Genomic DNA, 20,428 nt, shown 5'->3' with positions numbered 1-20,428 from the left:
AGGGTCATATCCATGCTCCCCAGCAAGGCAGGCCACAAACAGCCCCATTTAATAATAAAGGAAACTGAGACTCAGAGAGAAAAGGGGATTGCTTTGAACAGGTAAGCCACAGAGGGATTAAATTCCAGGTCCTCCACCTTCAAGTTCAATGTTGTGGTGGTGTTGCTGTTTAGTCACTAAGTCATGTTGGACTCTTTGTGACCCCATGGACTGTAGCCCACCAGCCTCCTCTGTCTATGGGATCCCCAGGCAAGAATACTGGAGTGGGTTGCTATTTCCTCCTCCAGGGGGTCTTCCTGACCCAGGGATCAAATCTGTGTCTCTTACGTCTACCTGCATTGGCAGGAGGATTCTTTACTGCTGAGCTAACCAGCGAAGCCAGGTTCAATACTTTGGTTCAATTCATCCTGTATATATGGCTACTGCTCCTTACTCGCTTCAGTCGTGTCTGACTCTGTGTGACCCTATGGACTGCAGCCTGCCAGGCTCCTCTGTCCACGGGATTCTGTAGGAAAGAATACTTGAGTGTGTTGCCATGCCCTCTTTCAGGGGATCTTCCCAGCCCAGGGATCGAACCTGGGTATCCTTCACTGCAGGGAGACTCTTTACCGCTGAGCCCCCAGGGAAGCCCTGGTTCAATACTTTGGTTCAATTCATCCTGTACATATGGAGCTCCTACTAATTGCGAGACTACAAAACAGAGAACAAGACAGTCCCCATCACCAAAGGAGTTTGAACTTTATGTGGGGGACACGTGTTGAGTAGTGTCCAGCTGGTTGCAGACTTTGAGAGCTGAGTGGGTGATGGGGGTTCTGTGCCCGGGTAAGGGTTTGGCCCAAAGCAGCCAACCAAGGGCCTGAAGCAGAGGAAGCACGTGGTCAAATCTGGGTGGTCTGACAGCATGTTGAGAAAGATCAGGACAGTGAGAAGGTTGGAGGCTGAGGTTCCTCTCTGGAGGCTGTCAGTCACGCATCCAACAGAGAGACACTGGAGGTCGCGTTTATGGCCTGGCAGCTTGATAGAGAGTGGTGGATGAAGGGAAGTGGGTACACAGGAGAAAGAATGGACAGGGCACAGGATGAACTTGCTGTGGGGGTAGGGCCTGGGCTCAGCAAACATTTTCTGTGAAGAGCCAGTTACTAAATATCTGAGGCTGTGTAAGCCATACGACCTCTGTCACAACCACTCAGCTCTACTGTGTAGGCGAAAGACAAAATAAGCACGGCCGTGTTCCCATAAAAACGGATTTACTAAAACAGCCTTCCAATGGGATTCAGTGCTTGTTTGCTTACCTCTGATACAATCTTTATGCAAACATGCTGTTCTTCCTCCCATCATAAAAAAAAAGAAAAGAAATGAAAAATCCTCATGGACTCTACTTAGCTCTTTTCCTAGAAAAACTCCCTGATGGAGGGTGTCTTCCCTGCTCTCCCCTGGACCACTCCTACCAGGCTCTTAGCCTCTTTCCTGGCTTGATCTCCATGAGGCCTTTCTGTAGTAGTTTTGCTAGCCTTCCTCCTTGTTTCATTTTCTCCTTCCAATTTTGTTGTCATTATCATTGTCTTATTTAGCTTACTAATTGCTTCCCCTTTCCTTAGAAGGCAAGCTATACAAGGACATGAATATTTTGATCTGTTTCATTCATTGCTATTAATATATTCTCAGTGCTTACAGCATGGCCCAGCGGCACATGGGAGGTGGTCAGTAAATACGTGTTGCTTAGGTGATCTCATGTAGTTCTAGATTTCTGATCTGTCTTGTAAATGGAAGGATGGCTGCCCCTTTCAGGTGGGCATGTGCTATTCAGACCACCACAGTACCCTCCCCCTGGCCTGCCTCACTGCCTTAGGCCACTAGCCTGGCCCCCCTAGGCATCTGAGTTTGAGACTCTTGGTTTGAAATCCCCACACTGAGGCTCTGGGGCAGGTGTAAAACTTTCAGAGTCCCTGGGGTGGACCCCCAGCCGCCCTGGACAGAGAAGACTTCCTGCTTCACCCATTGGCAGCCAGGGCCTCCTGGAATGCCCCTCATGGCCAGAGCTGAAATACCACCTGCCTGATCATTGCAGCTATTAAAATGCCTGTATCAGTATCAAAGGGAAAATGCCAAGTGGCCACTCGCTCTCCCTAGAGAATGCAGCTCCGGTCTGGCCTGGGGTTTAGGGTCCGTTCCCTCCCTGAGCCCAGCCCCAGGGCTCTTAAAGGGATCAGGCTCAGCCTGGGCCTTTGTAATACATGGGTGTGTCCATGTAATACATGGTGTGAGGGAGGGAGCCCAGAACAGAGGCTAGGTGAGCTCCGAATTCCATAATAGTCATGATCTTGAGCCTGGCACCTCCCCCCAGAGAATCTGCAAAATGGGGATATTAGCCACCTGCCAGGAGACCCAGGTTTGATTCCTGGGTCAGGGAGATCTCTTGGAGAAGGGAATGCCAACCCACTCCAGTACTCTTGCCTGGAAAATCCCACGGACAGAGGAGCCTGGTGGGCTACAGTCCACGGGGTCGCAAAGAGTCGGACATGACCGAGCAACAGTAACCTCTCAAGTGTTGCTGTGGGAAGTGCCTTGGAAACCAAGAAGTATTTAACAGGTAGACTTATTAAATAGGAGTAATATTAATAGTAATAGCTATCCGTATGGAGCTGTATATACCAGGCACTCTGCTAAGTGCTTTAGCATCTAATAATTAATTTTTGATATTAGTGTAAGACTCCCATGAAAACCCACTTGCCCTTGGAGGCTGCAATGGGATTCTATTTGGGGTTAGCGCATGCTCCAACCACCCCACCACCACCACCACCCTGCTGAAACATCACTCTGTATGGAGCATGTGGTGCTGATACAGACTGGAGCTTCCTTTGGGACTGTTAGGACCTTGGGGTCTAGTCCCAGCATTCCCACTAACTGCAAAGCAAGAGGTGTTACCCCTCTGGGCCTTGGTTTCCTCATCCATAGAACAGGAATACTATTAGATATCACTGGACTACACAGGACAGCTGGAGGGATAAGATGAGATGAGACCAGAAAATCGAAAAAGGGCTCCAGATGTGCAGAAGGGCAAACACCTGCTATGCCGGCCTGTTTTTCTTAGTGACCAGATGAAGGCCACTTCTCTCTTGAGCTGATGCCAGGCCTGCCTCCTCCCACCTGCCACAGTGAGGCTGGCCTGGCCTCATGTACGGCTGCAGACACATGGTCCTACCCCTCCACCTCCTGGGAAACTCAGACCCCTTCTTCCTACAAGGGGGAGGGTGAGTGAGGGACCTGTCTGCCGCCCTGCCTTTTGACCACAAGAACGAGAAGCTGAAAGAAGGATTTGCCCATTGAAATGACCAGGCTGGGCAAAGCTCTGTGCCAGCATCTGATTACAATGCCTGGCACAGAGTGTGTGCTCCATCCCAGCTGCTGGAGCATCCTCCTTACCTCATGCTATAGCTGCTATGGGGCTGGTGCCCTGCTGGAGACTTGAGGTGGCCCTTTGAGGGCAGGGCCTGGTCCAGTGTCACTGATCCACACTCGAACCAAATTACTTACTTTTAGGCCTGCCTCCCCCACCCCCGAGGATCCATCCCTGTGGTCCTACGTGGGCTCTGGCCTTTTCAGATAGAAAAGAGGGCTGCTGCTGCTGCTGCTGCTAAGTCACTTCAGTCGTGTCCGACTCTGTGCGACCCCATAGATGGCAGCCCACCAGGCTCCCCCGTCCCTGGGATTCTCCAGGCAAGAACACTGGAGTGGGTTGCCATTTCCTTCTCCAATGCATGAAAGTGAAAAGTGAAAGTGAAGTCGCTCAGTTGTGTTGGACTCTGAGCGACCCCATGGACTGCAGCCCACCAGACTCCTCCGTCCATGGGATATTCCAGGCAAGAGTACTGGAGTGGGGTGCCATTGCCTTCTCTGAGAAAAGAGGGCAAGGGAGGGCAATCCAGGGAGAAGCAAAGGCTGGATCCCAGAGAAGGCAGGAGAGGAACAGAGGGATTTGTTAAGGGGACGGGCCCGCGTGTGGCTGCCTGCCCCTGAGCACAGGCAGCTCAGTGGGATGAAATCAAAGTGGAGGAAACCGAGACACTCAGCCTACACCCACCCAAACTGGACTCGCCCTGTCTGCTCTGGGAGCCTGTGTGCTGGGGGCCAGGAGCGGGTGCCCCGGGGCAGTCTGAGGAACTGTCTTCTTCCTTCCTCCCCCGTTCTTTTTGTGCAAGGGACTTGGCGTCTGATCACAGACTACCAGGGCCACAAAACAGGGGACTCTCTAGACGCCATGAGCTGCTGCTGCCTCCCCATTTCACCAGAATCACAGAGAGATATTGCTCCAGGCTCTGCAGGCCAGAATACTCGGGGACAGAGGTGCACGCCCCGGTGTGAACTTTCCAGCCTTCGTATGAGAAAGTTCTTCCAGCTCAGCTATGACTCTGTTGCAGCCTCAGGAGACAGGAAACAGGATGGGCACTGGGTTAGCACGAGGCCTAGGACCTCCAGTTTCAGGGGGGCCTGAGGTCATCCCTGCACCCAGTGCAGGATGAAGCAGGGTCCCCCACAGTAGAGTGGGGAGGGGCTGGGAGCAAGAGTGCTGGGACGGAGATCAGACCCTCTCCCCCACTTCTCTCCCTCTCACGAGTGGGTATCAAGCATCTTTGTTTGCTGCTGCTGCTGCTAAGTCACTTCAGTCGTGTCTGACTCTGTGCGACCCCATAGACGGAAGCCCACCAGGCTCCCCCACGCCTGGGATTCTCCAGGCAAGAACACTGGAGTGGGTTGCCATTTGCTTCTCCAATGCATGAAAGTGAAAAGTGAAAGGGAAGTCACTCAGTTGTGTCCGACTCTCCATGCAAAGTGCTGGGGACCCACATGTGAGCAGAGCAGACATGGAGGCTGCCCTCATGGGGCTTACTCTCTAGGGAGGGGCACTTAAGGGCCTCTAAACCACACACATCACCGTGAAGCAGCCCCTGTCATCAGAGCTCTGGCAGGAGAGGTGAGGTGTCGAGAGCCAGTCCAGGGGCACTGACTAGGCTGGTTCATCATGGGAAAGTGACAGCTGAGCTGACATCTGAGGATGCACAGCAACCTACCAGGGGAGGGGCCCAGGTATGGGGAAACAGCTAAGATCTGATATAATAAGGCACTTCTCGGAAACCAGGCAGTAGTCTTATACTCAGTGCTCAAAGAAACCCACCCATGAACGAGGAAACTGAGACACACAGGTGAATTAACTAGCACACGGCCAAGAACAGCAGAGGCAAGATCTGAACGTGGCTCTGAGCCCATGACCCTCTCCTTGTGCCTGTCCTAAGTGAGTGGGTGAGTAGGGAGATTGACTCTTTTCAGGAGACTGCAACATCTATTCCTGGAGTGCCAGGCACTGCTCAAAGCACTTGTTTTAACTTTCTTCAATCCTAAAAACAACACTCGTAAGAGGGCGATACTCTTACTGTCCTTAACCCCATTTTATAGAGATACAAACCAAAGCACAGAGAGGTTAACCCACTTGCCCAAGGTCACACAGCCAGTAATTAGCAGAGCTGGGCTTGAATCCAGCAATCTGGGTCCAGGTTCTGTGCTCTTAGCCATGACCACATACAGCCATTTGGCTGGACTCTAAAAGTAGAAGGTGAGCCACGAGGCTAGAGAGGGTGGCAAGGGCCCCCCTCATGGATCATAGTAAGAAGCAGTATGAAGTCACTAAGGGGCTGTAATCAGAGAACTGGGGTAATCATACTTAGAATTTTTGAAAGATTATCCTGGCTGCTGTGCAGGTGATGAAGGGGGCGGGGCAGAGTGAACAGGGGCAGATGAGTGAGGGTCTCCTGCCATGGCCTAGGAGAGCAAAGGGGGGCCTGGGTGGCTCGAGGCAGGCATGATGCACAGAAGGGGATGGCTCTCTTGGGGGCTGAGAAAGTTCAGTCTGTCCTGGAGTCAGGACGTGCAGTGCTGGGTGTGCAGGGGCGGACGTCCTGCTTAGCTGAGAGACGCTGAATGTGAGGTGCTTCCAAGACATGCTGGAGGAGTGGGATGGCAGGTGTAGGATGGATCTGGAGCTCTGAGGACATGAAGAACACACACATAACAGCCAGAGCTGTCTAATCATGGAGCAGCCAGCTGCATAAGGCAGTGACCTCCCCGTTACTGAGGGTGTGTAAGTCTGAGAACCAGGGGTGTTTTGGGGATTCATTCCAGCACATGACTCCTTTCCTTCTAACACTCTGATTCCATGAGTAGGGAGATGCTGGAGGTGGCAGGACCACCCTCACTTCCCATGTCACTTTCAAAGTCTCCCCCTCCCCAGCTTCCAGGGAAGTCACTTAGGCTGTTTCTGGGAGAACCCCAGCTAATGCCCCTTTAACCAGCCCCCTTTCTTCATCCCTGTTCCTGTCTCGCCTCACAGGCCACCTTGTCAGAACATGATCCAATACAGAAAACCTCCAAGTGGTGGCTGAAGAGGCACCTTCACGGGGCGTCTGTAGTGTACCAGGAGACTGCAGGTGTAAAGTCCCGAGGATGGCAGAGTCCCACGTCCTGTGACAGCCTTTGTGGGGAAGATGTGTCCCCCGGGGGCGGTAGGGCCTCCCTGGCTGAACTTAGGAATGAGCTGCCTGGCAGGGGGCAGGGTGGACCAGAGCTGCCCGTGGCGGCTGGTGAGCCGAGCTAAGGAAAGACAGAGACTTTGCTTTGAACTGTGGGCATCGGGGAGGCCAGGGAAGGTGGGGACGAGGGAAAGATGAAGAAAGGGGGCTGAGGAGGCCCAGTCTATGTAGACTCCAGCCACACAGGGTTTTGGGAAAACCCACAATAATCTCCAGGAGGGGAGACAGGGGTCCAGTATCTCACAGAAAGGCTGTGTCCAGCCTCTCAGGAGGGCAGTTCCACCCCTTTGTACTTGGCTTGCCCTCACCCTTTGAAGGATTGGAGGAGTCCTTGCTGCCAACAGCCACATCCCCGCCCTGTGGGGCACAAAGAGATTTTGCAGGGAGGCCAGCACCCTGGGCAGGAGGTCTGTAGACACGAGACAGGAGTGCCCACTTGCGGCTGCTGCTGAGGCCTGCCTGCCAAGCAGATGACAAGTGGAAGAGCCAGGACCCCAGCCTCCGCAGGCCCTCCCAGCCCCTCTCTACACCCGGGCCTCAGTTTCCCTTGGAGGAGCTCACTGACTTTCTTTCCAGTTTACTGAGGACTCAGTAAGTGCTTCTGGGAGGGGAAGAATCCAACCAAAAGAGATGGGAGAAGCATTCCTAAGGCTTCTCCTGTAACCTCCTTTCTTCTGGATGGATGGCAAACTCTTAGCTGATTTTATTCTTTGAAAAACTAAGACCAAGTGGCTCAGTGGCTAAGAACACACTTTTCAATGCAGGGGACATAGGTTCCATTCCTGATCGGGAACTAAGATCCCACTGCTAAGATGCTGCAGGGCAACTAAGCCTGTGTACCTCAATGAAGAGCCTCTGCAGCCAAAGGGGGGAAAAAAAAAAAAAATATATATATATATATATATAAACAAAGGACTCTAGTGGTAAAGAGCCTGCCCGCCAATGCGGGAGATGTTAAGAGACACTGGTTTGATCCCTGGGTGGGGAAGACCCCCTGGAGGAAGACATGGCAACCCACTCCAGTATTCTTCCCTGGAGAATCCCATGGACAGCGGAGCCTGGTGGGCTACAGTCCATGGGGTCGCAAGGAGTCAGACATGACTGAAGTGATTCAGCATGGACACACAAGACCAGAACCAAAACCCAACACCCTGCTCCAAAAAAAATAAACCCCAATGCTTCCCCTTCTTTAACCTTCCCATACTTTCAAACCGTGCAGTGCGTGGTAGGGCTGTTACTGAATCTCGCTGTGACCCTCATGACTCTGCCGCCATCAGCCCCTGAAGCACTGCTCTGGACTCAGGCGAGGGGCCCTGGGTAAATCGGACAGGGTGCTCCTGGCTCAGGGGAACAGATACAGTTTCTGTCTCTGTCCCTTTTGATAAAAATGAAGTACAATTTTGAACACACCAAAACGGTTAGTTAAAAGAAATCTTTATAAAAATAAGTGCAATGTTTGCTGCAGAGCAACTTGGGAGGGACTGTCAACTGTGGACCTCGTTAGACAACCCACTGCCAGACCCTGCCCACGGGGATTCACATCAGGGTTTAGGGAAGGGGAGTCAGCCCTGGTATATTTGAAAGTCCTGCAGGTACCATTATGCAGCTGACCCATCACCAGTCCAGGAGCAGGCCTTTAAGGGTGTGCAGACATGAGAGAAGGAGGGGAGAGTCACTTTTAAAAGTTAAGTTTCTAGAGGACTTTTATCCTTATCTTGATCCAAAAGGAAACACTCAAGAAACTGCATAGGCAGACAGATAGATGCACGTTATTATAGGAAGGCAGCAGAGCAGAAGAGGGAGAAACAAAAGTGAGCGCAGGCTGATAGAGCAGGGCTGAGACTGGGGCTTGTGCAGAATCTTCTGCCTGAACAACTCTGCTCTGCCTGGGGATGACTCCCAGATTTGGGGCTAAGCTTCCTTAGAGGACAGTTCAGTGTCCAAAGGACAAGACCCAGCCCCTCCCTCCTGGAAGCCCAAACATTCTGGAAGCCAAGGCTGGACAGGGACTTTCCTGAGGGTCCTTATCACCAAGACTTGATGTAAGCCTCGATGCCATTCTTAAAGCAGAGATGGTAATGTGAGCTGACACCAAGTCAGCTCGGTCAATGCCACCTCTGTGACAAACCAAACTGAATTGAACAGTCCCTGAGCCTGGCCTCTGTGACCTGCCTCAGCTGACTTAGGGCAGCGTGGTACTTTATACAGATCGTCTACACATGTGGCTCTGAATGCCAGCTCTGGGGCCAGACCACCTGGGTTTGAGGCTCTGCCACTTAACTAGCAGCAGTGTGATCTTGGGAAAGTAAAACAACTTCTCTGGACCTCCACACTCTTCTCTGTAAGAAGCGAATAGTAAAAATATAACCACTTCATAGATTATTGTGAGAATTAAATTAATTAATAGATATGGCCTTTTCCAAAGAGTTGGCTCTCCACATAGAACAAGTTGCTCTGCAGCAAACATTACACTTATTTTTATAAAGTTTAACTAACCATTTTGGTGTGTTCAAAATTGTACTTCACTTTTATCAAAAATTCTATTCACACTTAAAAAAAAGTTGTGGACACGATGCAGCCTCATTTTTGCCTTCATCAGTGATAAGTGAGGCTGTAATTGTTCCAGTTGTTATTATCTGAATCCTGCAACAACACTATTAAGAGGATGTTGTGCCCATTTTTCAGGTTGGGGCACTGAGACTCAGGTCACACAACTAGGTAATGGCAGAGGAAGGATGCTCCCAGCTGCTCTGTCCAGGTGAGGACACATCACACTGAGCCATCCCCACTCTCAGCTGGGACCTGTGGTGCGGCTCTGACTCAGGAGGAGTTCCTCACTTCAGCCTCTAACTGCTGCAAAACACCAGGTCCAGGGCACAACCCCCTGAGCACACGCTGGGCAGACAGCTGGGTCTGGGTTGGGGGAGTGGGTGGAAGATAGCTGACGTCTGAGATGGCTTAACTGGCCTGTGGCAGTGGGACCTTAAATCAGCAGCTAATTGGTGAGGGCTGCCTACTCTGTGCAAAGCCCCAGGCTAGCTTCAGTGAAGGACTAGAGACCAGCGAGCTCCTGCCCTCGCCCGTTCGGTTGTATGTGATCACATGGAGAGATAAGATGTTGAAAGGCAGTGGAGAGGAGGGCTCACTGCACAATGTGTCTGAAGCTAAGCCATGGTTGGCAACAGATTTTATCTTGTGCATTGACTCTAGCAGACTGGGAGTGGTCATCTGGAGAGCTGTGTTGAGAAGGATTCTGAAACCTAGGTAGGCTCTCTGGGCGTGTGTTGAGTGATTGGTAATGCCTGCTGTGTTCTGGGGTAAGAGAAGTCAGCACGTGCCCTGTTTTCCTTCTCTGAGTTAGATACTTGGCACGGCCAGGCAGTTCTTCAGGAAGTCAGCAGGGGGAAGGGCCATTTTGGGTCAGGGTGTTTTCGGAAGCCTTTCCAGAGGCATGGGGGCAAGTCTGGAACAGGGGAATAGGCATTTCTCTGAGAGTGTCAAGTTGTGAGACTATGCATAAGGCAGACGGCATTTTGTTTCAGATGCTTTGACTTTTTCCCACCGTCTTCCTATGAGGGCTGGGGGTCCTCAGTGTGGTTTGGAGCTACTTGCTAGTTTTAAGGCTTTCAGAGAAGTAATGAAACTTTAACAACTCTCCCTAGTTTTATCTCTAGTAAATATTGCTCTGTATTTTTAAAAAAATTAGAGTCAGTAAATATTGCTCTGTATTTTTAAAAAATTAGAGTCAGGAAATAGATTCCCAACCAGGGATTGAACCCAGGTCCTTGGCAGTGAGAACACTGAGTCCTAACCACTGGACTGCCAGGGAATTCCCCAATAGCTCTTTGTCTTGAATGTCAGCTCTTGCTAGCGGGGTGGTAGTTTCCTGTGTTGAAGAGGATTCTAAGGCTGTACGTAAGCTCAGTGAGAAAGTGTGTGGCAAGTGATTAATAAGGTCTGCGGAGGGCCAAGAAGTGCAGAGTGAAGCACACACTTGCCTTGTCTTGGCCGCCACTTGGCCAGACAAACACTACTGTCCAGAAAGGAGGTGTGGTGTGGAAGAGAGATGCCTACCAGAGACAGAGGTTCTACCTCCAGGCTCATCTGATGCCTGGGGTGAAGCTTTGGACCTGTTTTCTCATCAGTAGAGTGAGGGGACTAGACTTCAGGGTCTCTGAGGGTCTTTCCTCTATTAAAACTAGTCATTTAAGACCAGTCATTTACTCACAGCATGAAAAGAGGAGTAGTTTTAAGACTGACTCAGGGGAGCACTGGTGATATCTGAGGACACCTGGATCTAAGGTCTGTCCATCAACTGAGGTCCAGGTACCTGGGATGTACATAGGACACGCTACACAGGTCATGCCACACATACATTCTCTGTTTAAGAGCCTGGTCCTGTCTCATCTCAGTACTGCATTCCCAGAGGACCCCATCCAGAGCCCTAATCTCTCAGCCACTGCTTTGATCTCTCCTCCAAATGCCCCTGGAAAGAGTTCAATAAGGGGCTCCTGTACACACTCTATAAATGTGAGGCTTTGCTCTTGTAAGGGTTGTTATTATTATTTTTAGGGATAAAAGAGTCTGCCTGGGGTTCCTCGACATTTTAGCCTGGGAGTTTCAATTACTTCCTCTCCCAGGGGATTCTTGGAGTGGAAAATGCCATCAATACCCAAAGGACTGAATCAGAGACAGTGGGATGGAGGTACAGTGATATTAGTCTTCTCGTCTGTAAAATGGGGTAATAAGAGTGTCAATCCTTAGGGAAGTCATGAGGATTGAAAGAGATAATGTGCATAGCACTGGCCATTGTACATACCCTCCTATCAGGGTTGCTGTTACTCTATGGTTGGGGAAGGGGAATCAGCCTGGCCTCCCTCAGCATTCACCTTGAAGGTGGCTGCTGACACCCCCTTGCTCCCCCTCAGCCTGCAAAATGGATTTGGCAAGTTTAAATTCCACCCTCTTCTCTGTCATCGCACACTGTCTGCCCAGCCCTAGGTGACATCTGATTTCCTCCATTTGGGACATTCCTTTTTTTTTTTTTCACAGCAAGCAAATCAACTAACGGGCAGCTGGAGCGCTCATTAAGGGTCCCAGACCGGGAGAGAGGCGCTGATGGGGGAAGAGCTGGAGCTGCGGTCTGGAAGCCACACTCCCAACTCCCCTGAGCGGGTGCCCGCCCCCACACTCCTCTCCTGGCCCTGACCCACCCCCCTCCCAGTAGCTCAGATCACTCAGATCGCAGCCTCTGCTCACATCTGCCCTCGCCTCACCTCACTCCAGGCTTCTCTCCTATGGAGTCCCCTCCTTCCTGTCTCCCAGACAGGGCCTCCACCCCCAGCACGCTGCTTGCCCCACTGGGATGGGTGGTGAGCATGTGCCCCTGGACCGCTGCCTCCAGGCCATTGCTCAGGCTGTGTGCTTCCCCAGGATGGCCCTGCCCAGGGCCCTTCCTCCATCCTTCGGGGAGTGACCGAGGCTCACTGGCTCCGGAACGGATTGCCTTTGGCTGCCCCATGCTCCAGGGAGCTCTCCAGAGGCACTCGTGACCTGTTGTGGTGGCACCTTTCAGGGCGTTGTTCCATCTGCCATCTCCTGAGAGCCCCACAGCAACCCCCAGAGGAAGGCAGGGCCAGGACTTCACAGAAAAGGGGTATGAGGTGAGGGCGTGTGTCATGGCTTGCCTGAGGCCACACGGCTGGCAAGGCCCAGCCGGAATCCTGGCACACGGGGTGCCTCTGGGCCCTCGTGGGCAGGAATCCTCTGCATACCCATTTCACAGACTCATTCTGCAACAAAACCATTCCCCTGTTCTATTCACCTGGGAGTTTCCAGTGGCCCCAGTTCTCACCTTTCTCCTCACCTCTGCTCTTTGTTCTGACCTGGGAGAACAGACCAAGGAGATGAAAAGGTGGAGAAGGGAAAGAGTGGAGTTGCTCCTGAACCCCTTTGCTGGCCCAGACCCTGCCTGCTCCAAGCACAGCGTCATCCCATGGAATTTTACGTGGTGACATCCATGTTCTAAGGCTGCACTGTCCTTTCTGGTGGCCACTCAGATATCTATCAAGCAGTTATATGAAAGGTGGCTTAGTGTGACTGGGGAACTATATTTTAGATTTTATTTAATTGTAATTAACTTAAGTCTAATGAGTCACATGTGACTAGTGCTTACTATACTAGACAGTGCAGCCTTGAGAGAGTCCCTTCCAGAGCCACTGGCTCGCAGGCCCCTCCAGGAGAGGGCTCCTGAGGTCATCGCCATTTAGACCAGGTCACCTGCCCCTCCCCCCACAGGACCACTCCCTCCCTCTGTCCCAATGCCCTCTGCTATGACCTCAGGTCCCACCACCGAGGCTGCCATTTCCATTCATTCCTCTCTTTCTCCACAAGTGCCCCTGGCCAGGCCACTGTCCTATCTGGTCTGTACTAACCTCTTACTTGGCATCCTTGCTCTTCCTGGCTCTTCATCTCATTCTGTGTACATCACTGTCCTCCTCAAGACCCCTCCATGGCTCCCCATTGCTCTTACAAAGATCAAAGTGTCTCTAAGGCCCCTCTTGACCTCGGCTACCTGTCTCTCTCTCTGGTTTTCAGCTTCCAGAAGCTGTTCCTTTTGCCCCACACTCATCTCCCCATTTGCCTGGAAAACTCCTAGTCACCCTGTAAGTCTTCATTTGAAAAATCACTTTCCCAGGGAGCCACCACCATCAGGAGCCCTAGACCTCTACTGCTTCCATTCTCATAGCATTTTTCACATGACACGGTCACTGTCCACTCCCTTCTCCGTGTCCTATTTGCCTGTAAGTTCGAGAGGACAGAAATGTGCCCCCCACCCCACAATGCCTGACCCACAGCTGGCTCTCAGGTTCACTTTCGGAATAAGCGCATGAGGGTGGACAATGGAAGGTGGCAGAGAGACTGGGGAGAGCACTGGGGGCAGAGCCCCTGGAAGCTTGTTCTAGTTTTGGATCTCGCCACGTGACCCTGGGAAATCTACTGCCCCACTCTGAGCCTTAGTTCCCCCATCTGTAAAATGGGGGTCTGACAGTCAGAAGTTTAGACAGGAAGGCTCAGCCTGGTAGATAACACTGTCAGCCCCAAGGTCCTGAGAGCATGAGACATGGCCTGGCTAAGTCTTAAGCAGAGGAAGCCAGGATTGAGGAAAGGGCAGGGGCACGCCCTGGCCAGAAGGAGGGGCCAGGAAGGGGAGATGATGGAGAGAGGAACTGGGCAGGACACTCAGGGCCAGACGTTTGTCCCTCAGCAGCCAAGACCCCAGGGATACCTGGGGTATCACGTCCCAACACCCTCCCTACCACGCAGCAGTCCCCTGTGTACTGCCAACCAGCCAGCAAAGGCCGTCTGCTGGCACTGCGGATTCCACCGGCTTCCCTCGGAGTCCCAGGGGACCGTGGGTGGCTTGACGGAGCCCTCCGGCTTCCCTGGGGCCCGGCAGGGCGTGGGAATGAGCTAACGGCAGCAGCCACGGGTGCACCTCTAGCATCAGTAAACTTGCTCTGCTCTGGCCTCTGACCTCGCTCTCCGTGACTGCCCAGAGAGCTGCCTCGGCAAGTGCCAGCCTTTGCCTGGTAGAGGCACCAAGAAGGGCCTGGCTGTAGGGTACTGGGGCATCATGCCAGTATGGCCATGGCACTGCTGCAGTCAGAGCTGGGCTCTCACGTTTACCATCAGCACCACCTTTGTGATGGCTCAGGGGGTTAGGGTGTTTGCCTCAGGAGGCACAGCTTCTAAGTAGCAGAGTGGGGAGAAAAGCCAGGCCTGCTGGGCTCTGCCTCGCGCTCTTCACTGTTTCACACACCACCTCCTACTAAGTAAGAGAGGCACCCCCAGTTCTTCCCCTCAGAAACTGTCCATGGCCAGCCTGTTCCAGGAGTTCTTCCCAGACAGCCGTGGCCTTTACCTGTGGATTCTCCCCTCATAGGAGGCCCTGGGTCCCCTGAGCTGTCCACATCCTCAGACATCACCTGGCTTCATGGTCTCCTGGCCGGTCGCTAGTCGGGTGGCACCCCTGAGACTGTGTCCCTACTGTGTGTGGACTGTGGGTTTCTTTATGACTCTCGGGATTGTCCTGGCTAAGAGACACTAGTGCCTTCTAATACACTGAGCTTCAAGGACATTTTGGTAATGGGAGAAAACTCAGCATCCTTTTCCCAGAAAGTCACACAGACACAAAATGTTGGGGACCATTCCAGGAGACCAGGGACAAGAAACACAGCTTCAGAACAAGACAGTGAGGGCTTGTTTGTGCCCAAGGACAGCAGAACCGAAACCACCAACACCTGGGCCCTAGCGGTCTAGGCAGAGCCCAGCCCACCACCTCCTGCAAGGACTGTTCCCTGTCCCCCTCAGTCCCTGAGATAACTCACTCCCTCTCTCTTCCCAACAGAATATGGCAATAAAAGGCAGCACTGATCGTCGAGGGATGGATGGGGAGGGCTGCGGGGGCCCAGCAAGCCTCGGCCCCGGGCCACCGGGCTCAAGTCCCGCCGCGTGGGCGCTGGGCGGCTCTCACACTGCCCTGGCGAGGAGCCGGGAGGGAGAAACAGAACCTGGCCGCCTTTGCGCGCCTCCGCGCCTAGCCTTCCTCCACCTGCCCCGCGCGCTCAGGGCGCTCCCGGCGCGGAACGTGGGAGACGCCTGCTCTAAGACGCCTGCTCTAGGCGGGAGCCGAGGGGTCCGGCGCTAGCCGCCCAGGTCCTCCTGCCCGCTGGCAGGGCAGCGTCCGTCCCTGGCCCCATCCCTCCCGCAGACAAATGGGGTGAGGCCAGGGCGCACCGCGCGGCGGAGAGCCCACGGGCACTGGCTGGTCCAAAGTTTGGAGGCTGCGCGAGGGGGCGCCGCGGGGAAGGAATAAAAGGCAGCAACAAAGAGCACAGACCTCATCCAGCAGTTGGTTGACTCGTCCCAAAATAGCCGGCTCCATTTGCTGCTCCCCACGCTCCGCTTCCAGGCGCAGCACCCGGGCCTGCAGCTCGACCGTCCGAAAGTGGGCGAGCAGGCTGAGCGCCAGCGAGCAGAGGGCCAGCGCCAGCAGCCCGCACGACCCCGGGCTCGGCAGCCGCGCGCAGCGCTCCGCCGGCGCCACCGCCAGCGCCACTGTCCCGGGTGCGCCCAGCTCCGCAGGGCCGCGGGCACCGGCGGCTGTCGCTTTGCGAGAGCGCTCCGCTACCATCCCCTCGCGTCTTGAGAACCAATAAATAAATAAATAGAATAAATAAAGGCGAGAGCCGCTGCCCCAAAGCGCGATCTCAAGCTCCGGGGCAGTAGGGAAAAGGCTTGTGTCGCTGGAAAAATGTCCCTTTCCTTTGCTCTCGGCAAAGAGGATGGAAAAAATAGCAGCTGGAGGGGGAACGGGGGGAGCAAAAAAACAAAAAAAAAAAACCAGCAGTAATCGGGGGGTACACCCAGGTGAAAAAAAAAAAGTTGCTTCGAAGAACGTTCCAAGTCCAGGAAAGTTAGGGAAATCTGGCCGGCTCTTTTTTCTGCCCCGTCTTTCCCTTCAAGTATCCGCAGTCCGGAGTGGGTTCAGCACTGTCTGTCCTTCTTGGTGTTTCCCGTCGCCCGGGCGAGCCAGTTTCAGTCCCGGGGCGAAGGGGTGCACATGGAGGGCCCCATGGGCAGAGGTGGGTCGTGGCCGCTGCCGAGGAGCGCTGGGGCCGATTCCGGCGCCTCTGTAACTTGACACACTAGCTGCGGCTGCACGGATCGGATGAGCAATCCGTGCTACTTCCCAAACTAATCTCTCCCGCCCCCCTCCCTTCTCCTCCTCCCCTCTCCTCCTCCACCTCCTGCGGGGCCGACGGCTTGGGTTTGTTTATTTATGCAAACTCGCCCGGGGTGGGGGGCGTGGTGTGCAGGGCCCGCTGCCCCAACCCACTGGCCACGGGAGCCCCTCTCCTGTGCTCCCTGTCCCCTTTGAAGTGACACTTGGGGTTATTTATAGGCAGGAAGGGGGTGTGGAGTGGAGCTGGGGCTTACTTCTCTCCCTTTCTCCCAATCCACACTGAGGGTCCTCTTTGCCTTCCTGCTAAGTCACGGGTCCAGACATCACTCTGCTTTCTGACAAGTCGGCACAGCCAGTCTTTGTGATCTTCCAAGGAACCCAGTTGAGTTACTGTCAGGGATCTAGATGGATGTCTACCTCCTGAGCAGGACTGTCTGATTTCCTTGAGCTAAAGCTGAGCACCCCCTGTCATGTCTCATCCCCTCTCTTCCTCCCCAAACCAGCTCCACCCCTGACTCTGCACCTCCAGCTGCCCCAGCGCCTTTGGTGGGGTTCACTTCACCCATCACAGCTTTACTCTGGGGTGAAAAGTCAACCCTCTGAGGTGGGGGTGGGGGTGGGGCAGCAGAACTGGTGCCCTTGTCTCTCTTTCAGGGCCAGGACTCCTGGTTAAGGATACAGGTGAATACAAACTGAGCAGAGGGTTATTTCAGGGTATCCAACAGGCCAGTCAGTCCTCCCGCCTGCCAGTCCTGACCCCTCCTCTTCTTGTTTGCCTTGCATCTGAGACTCATTCCAGCCCTCCGCTGACAGACCAGCCTCCCCCAACCATTGCAGCCATTAAAGGTGAGCCATTCTCTCCTTGGCTCCCTTCCGCTATCATTTCCTACGGTCCAGTAGAGAAAGCTGCCTGAAGGCTATTTTGTAGTTTCCTCTCTTCTCCTGCCACCTCTCCCATTTTAAGTAACATTTGTATTCCAGAGAGACTTTATCTCCTTGCACCTCTTGACATTCCTGCAAATGAGGAGGAGGTGGGATTGAGTTTATGGAGAAAGCTTACTTCCCAGGAACATCGAGAAGGGATGGGGGATAAAAGACTGGTTCCTGAAATGTAAAACAAAGGTGGTTAGTGGGTATGGTGACAGAAGCATTTTTGTGATTCCATTTTAGAGTAACAGCGTTGCCAACTGCACATTTTATATATTGACCTGATCAATGTTAATATATAATCCAGTATCATGGCACACCTCAAAGTGTGGCAGGTGTATTTGATAGAGCAACATAGTAATAAAGTACTTACATCATAAATCGTAAGTGTTATAACATTGCCTGCCAGGTCAGTTAGCCACTAGGGAGGACTACAGGGATAGAAAGTGATGCCGCAGATAGAAAGTGATGCTGTAGAAAAGATTGGCGGCCAGGAGCTCTGGGTCCGTTCCAGCTCTAGCATTTCCTTAATATGGGATATGGGGTAAGTGTGCCTGTTTCCTTACCCTGTGATGGATGTCTCAATTGGGCTGCTCAGAATAAACCCTGAGAGAAACCATCAGTGTTGGTGACCACCAGGGGGCGCTAGAGAATTTCTGCACTGAGAGGTATATGCCAGGGAGGGGATCCAGGGATGTAGACTTGGTTCCCCCTTCACATCCCCCAACCTCCCAACCCTCTGCAAGGGAAGGAACATGGAGGAAGGGAACTAGGAGAGTAGTTTCTTCCCTTTCTTATTCCATAAGCTGATGTTTTCCCTTTCAACACTTTAGGGGCCCTCAGGAATGCCAAGGCAGTGAAATCTATAAGATTTGGGGGCTGGGGCATCCTCTGTGATTGGGAGCTGAAGGGGGAGGGTGCAGCAGTTCTAGCCTGACCCCTGCATTCAGAAATGACCTGTATGAACCCTGAGGCATCCAGGGGGACTCTGGTGTCAGAGAAACTTGGGAATTCTCTGTCGATGTTGGATCAATGTTCTGTCAATGTTGGAGTTAATCAACCTCTCTAGAAAATAGGATTTCTTGTTTGGAGCAAGAAGATAGACTTTCAGTGCTAGCGCAAAGAGTTTGAGTTTAATCTGTGGTCATGATTACACTCCAAGATAAAAACAGATACTCTGGGTACCACAATGGAGAGCTAAGAAAAAAAAGTCCCTGTGCATACAAGCTTCACTGTTCCTAAAGTATTTTCTGTGTTTTTCTGCTTCCACATATTAGCTTTTGCTGTTCTCTCTGCCAAGAAGTCCATCCTTCACCCGTTTTCTGTACCTTAAAATCCTGCCAGTGATGCCAAGCTGAGTCCCTGTGGCTCTGGCAGCGTTGACCCCATTCCTTTCTCTAGGGTATGTGAGCTAATCTAACCAATTAGCATCTCCATCTCCCTTGGCTACAGTGTTTGGGCCTGAGATGGGCTTGTGGCCAAGTTCAGACTAAGGAGAATCAGGCTGGAATGATTGGGAAAGGAATGCTATTTCTTTGTAAAAGGCTTTCTGAAAGAGTATCAGCTACCACAGGGGGCTGACCAACCTAGACAGCACATTAAAAAGCAGAGACATTACTTTGCCGACAAAGGTCCATCTGGTCAAAGATATGGTTTCTCCAGTAGTCATGTATGGATATGAAAGTTGGACCATAAAGAAAGCTGAGTGCTGAAGAATTGATGCTTCTGGACTATGGTGTTGGAGAAGACTCTTGAGAGTCCTTTGGACTGCAAGGAGATCCAACCAGTCCATCCTAAAGGAAATCAATCCTGAATATTCATTGGAAGGACTGATGCTGAAGCTGAAACTCCAATACTTTGGAACTTGATGTGAAGAACTGACTCATTGGAAAAGACCCTGATGCTGGGAAAGATTGAGGGCAAGAGAAGACGGTGATGACAGAGGATGAGATGGTTGGATGGCATCACCAACTTGATGGACATGTGTTTGAATGAGCTCCGGGAGTTGGTGAGGGACAGGGAAGCCTGGCATGCTGAAGTCCATGGGGTCACAAAGAGCTGGACATGACTGAATGACTGAACTGAACTGAACCACAGGGGGTATCTTGCCTATGTTCTTAAAGATCTTGCCTGAGAATGAAACCAACACAGGAGGCAAGCAGAGGTGGAGAGAGGCTGATTCCTGAAGACGTTATTTAAACTCTGTAATCAAACTGTGCTTAAGCTCATCTGTGTCTGTACTCTTCAGTTACAGGACTCATTTTTTCTCAAACCTATTTGAGTTGGGTTTCTTCTCTTGCAAATAAAAGAACCTAGAGCCACAGAGAGGGGTTTCACTCCATTTTACCGAGTCAGAATCTCTTTGTGGTGGGAGTAGGGGCACAGGTAAGCCAAGGTTCCCATCCAGTTTATAGAAGCTCCCCAAGGGATGGGGATATATATTCACGGTGACTGCGCTGCCCACGGGGCAGTTGGGAGAACTTGTCCTCTGAAGCTCGTTTCCGTCTCTGGTGATGACTTTCCCATGAAAACCCACAGCCCACATCCCCCAGCATCTCTCACCCATGTCCAGCTGCTCTGGCATTCCCGGCACTCCCCCAGCACCTCACCTCACAGTCAGCTCCCCTAGCACACCGGCTTTCAATCCCTTGGTGGAGGGCACAGACATTGTCCTGAGGCTCAGGCTGGATGTATGTCTCCTTCCTGACCCTTACCCCCTCCATCCAGCTGGGATCAGGTCCTGTAAACTGCACCTGCTGAGTGTCTTTCCAATGTGCTCTTCCTTTTGGATTTCTCTGCTCCACTGCCTTCCCCATGCCTAGTCCTTTACACAGGTCCGACTCTCCCACATAGTAGCCCCAACTGGGAAACCTCACCCAAGGAGGCCAGGTCTGGGGACCTACCAGAATCTCCTCCAGGCATCATAGACTCTTCCTTGTTTCTCTCCCAGGCTTTATGGTCACTGGCATCACAGCCCTGTTTCTCAGCTCTGCTTCCAACTCCTGCACATAGTGAACAACAAGACAGAAGGAATCTGGGCCCCTTGTGACTTTGTGGAGTTGAGTTGTCAGAGAAGCCTAGACTCTCGCATGAGTGAAGTAACTTACCCCATTTGAGCCACTGGCCTGTCTTGTGTAGCTTAAACTATGTCCTAACTATGACCTGTGTCTCT

General features: G+C 52.5%; 1 protein-coding gene across 11 annotated transcripts in view; it reads right to left on the bottom strand.

Annotated features, from left to right (window-relative positions):
- The window catches only part of COL13A1 (collagen type XIII alpha 1 chain), a 153,681-nt gene extending 137,335 nt beyond the window's left edge, over positions 1–16,346 (bottom strand). For 10 of the 11 annotated variants that reach the window (XM_044942203.2, XM_025284667.3, XM_044942204.2 and 7 more), the window contains exon 1: positions 15,484–16,346. In XM_044942203.2, coding sequence (XP_044798138.2) covers positions 15,484–15,777 — 294 coding nt within the window. In that variant the 5' untranslated portion in view covers positions 15,778–16,346. The remainder of the gene's footprint in view (positions 1–15,483) is intronic. The other variant, XM_044942209.2, reaches the window with a different exon arrangement.
- Positions 16,347–20,428: the final 4,082 nt, after the last annotated feature.

This window comes from Bubalus bubalis, chromosome 4 (genome assembly GCF_019923935.1).
Source record: "Bubalus bubalis isolate 160015118507 breed Murrah chromosome 4, NDDB_SH_1, whole genome shotgun sequence".
Lineage (NCBI taxonomy): Eukaryota > Metazoa > Chordata > Mammalia > Artiodactyla > Bovidae > Bubalus > Bubalus bubalis.
The sequence above is the reverse complement of the archived record's forward strand: the minus strand, read 5'-3'. Positions and strand labels throughout refer to the sequence as shown.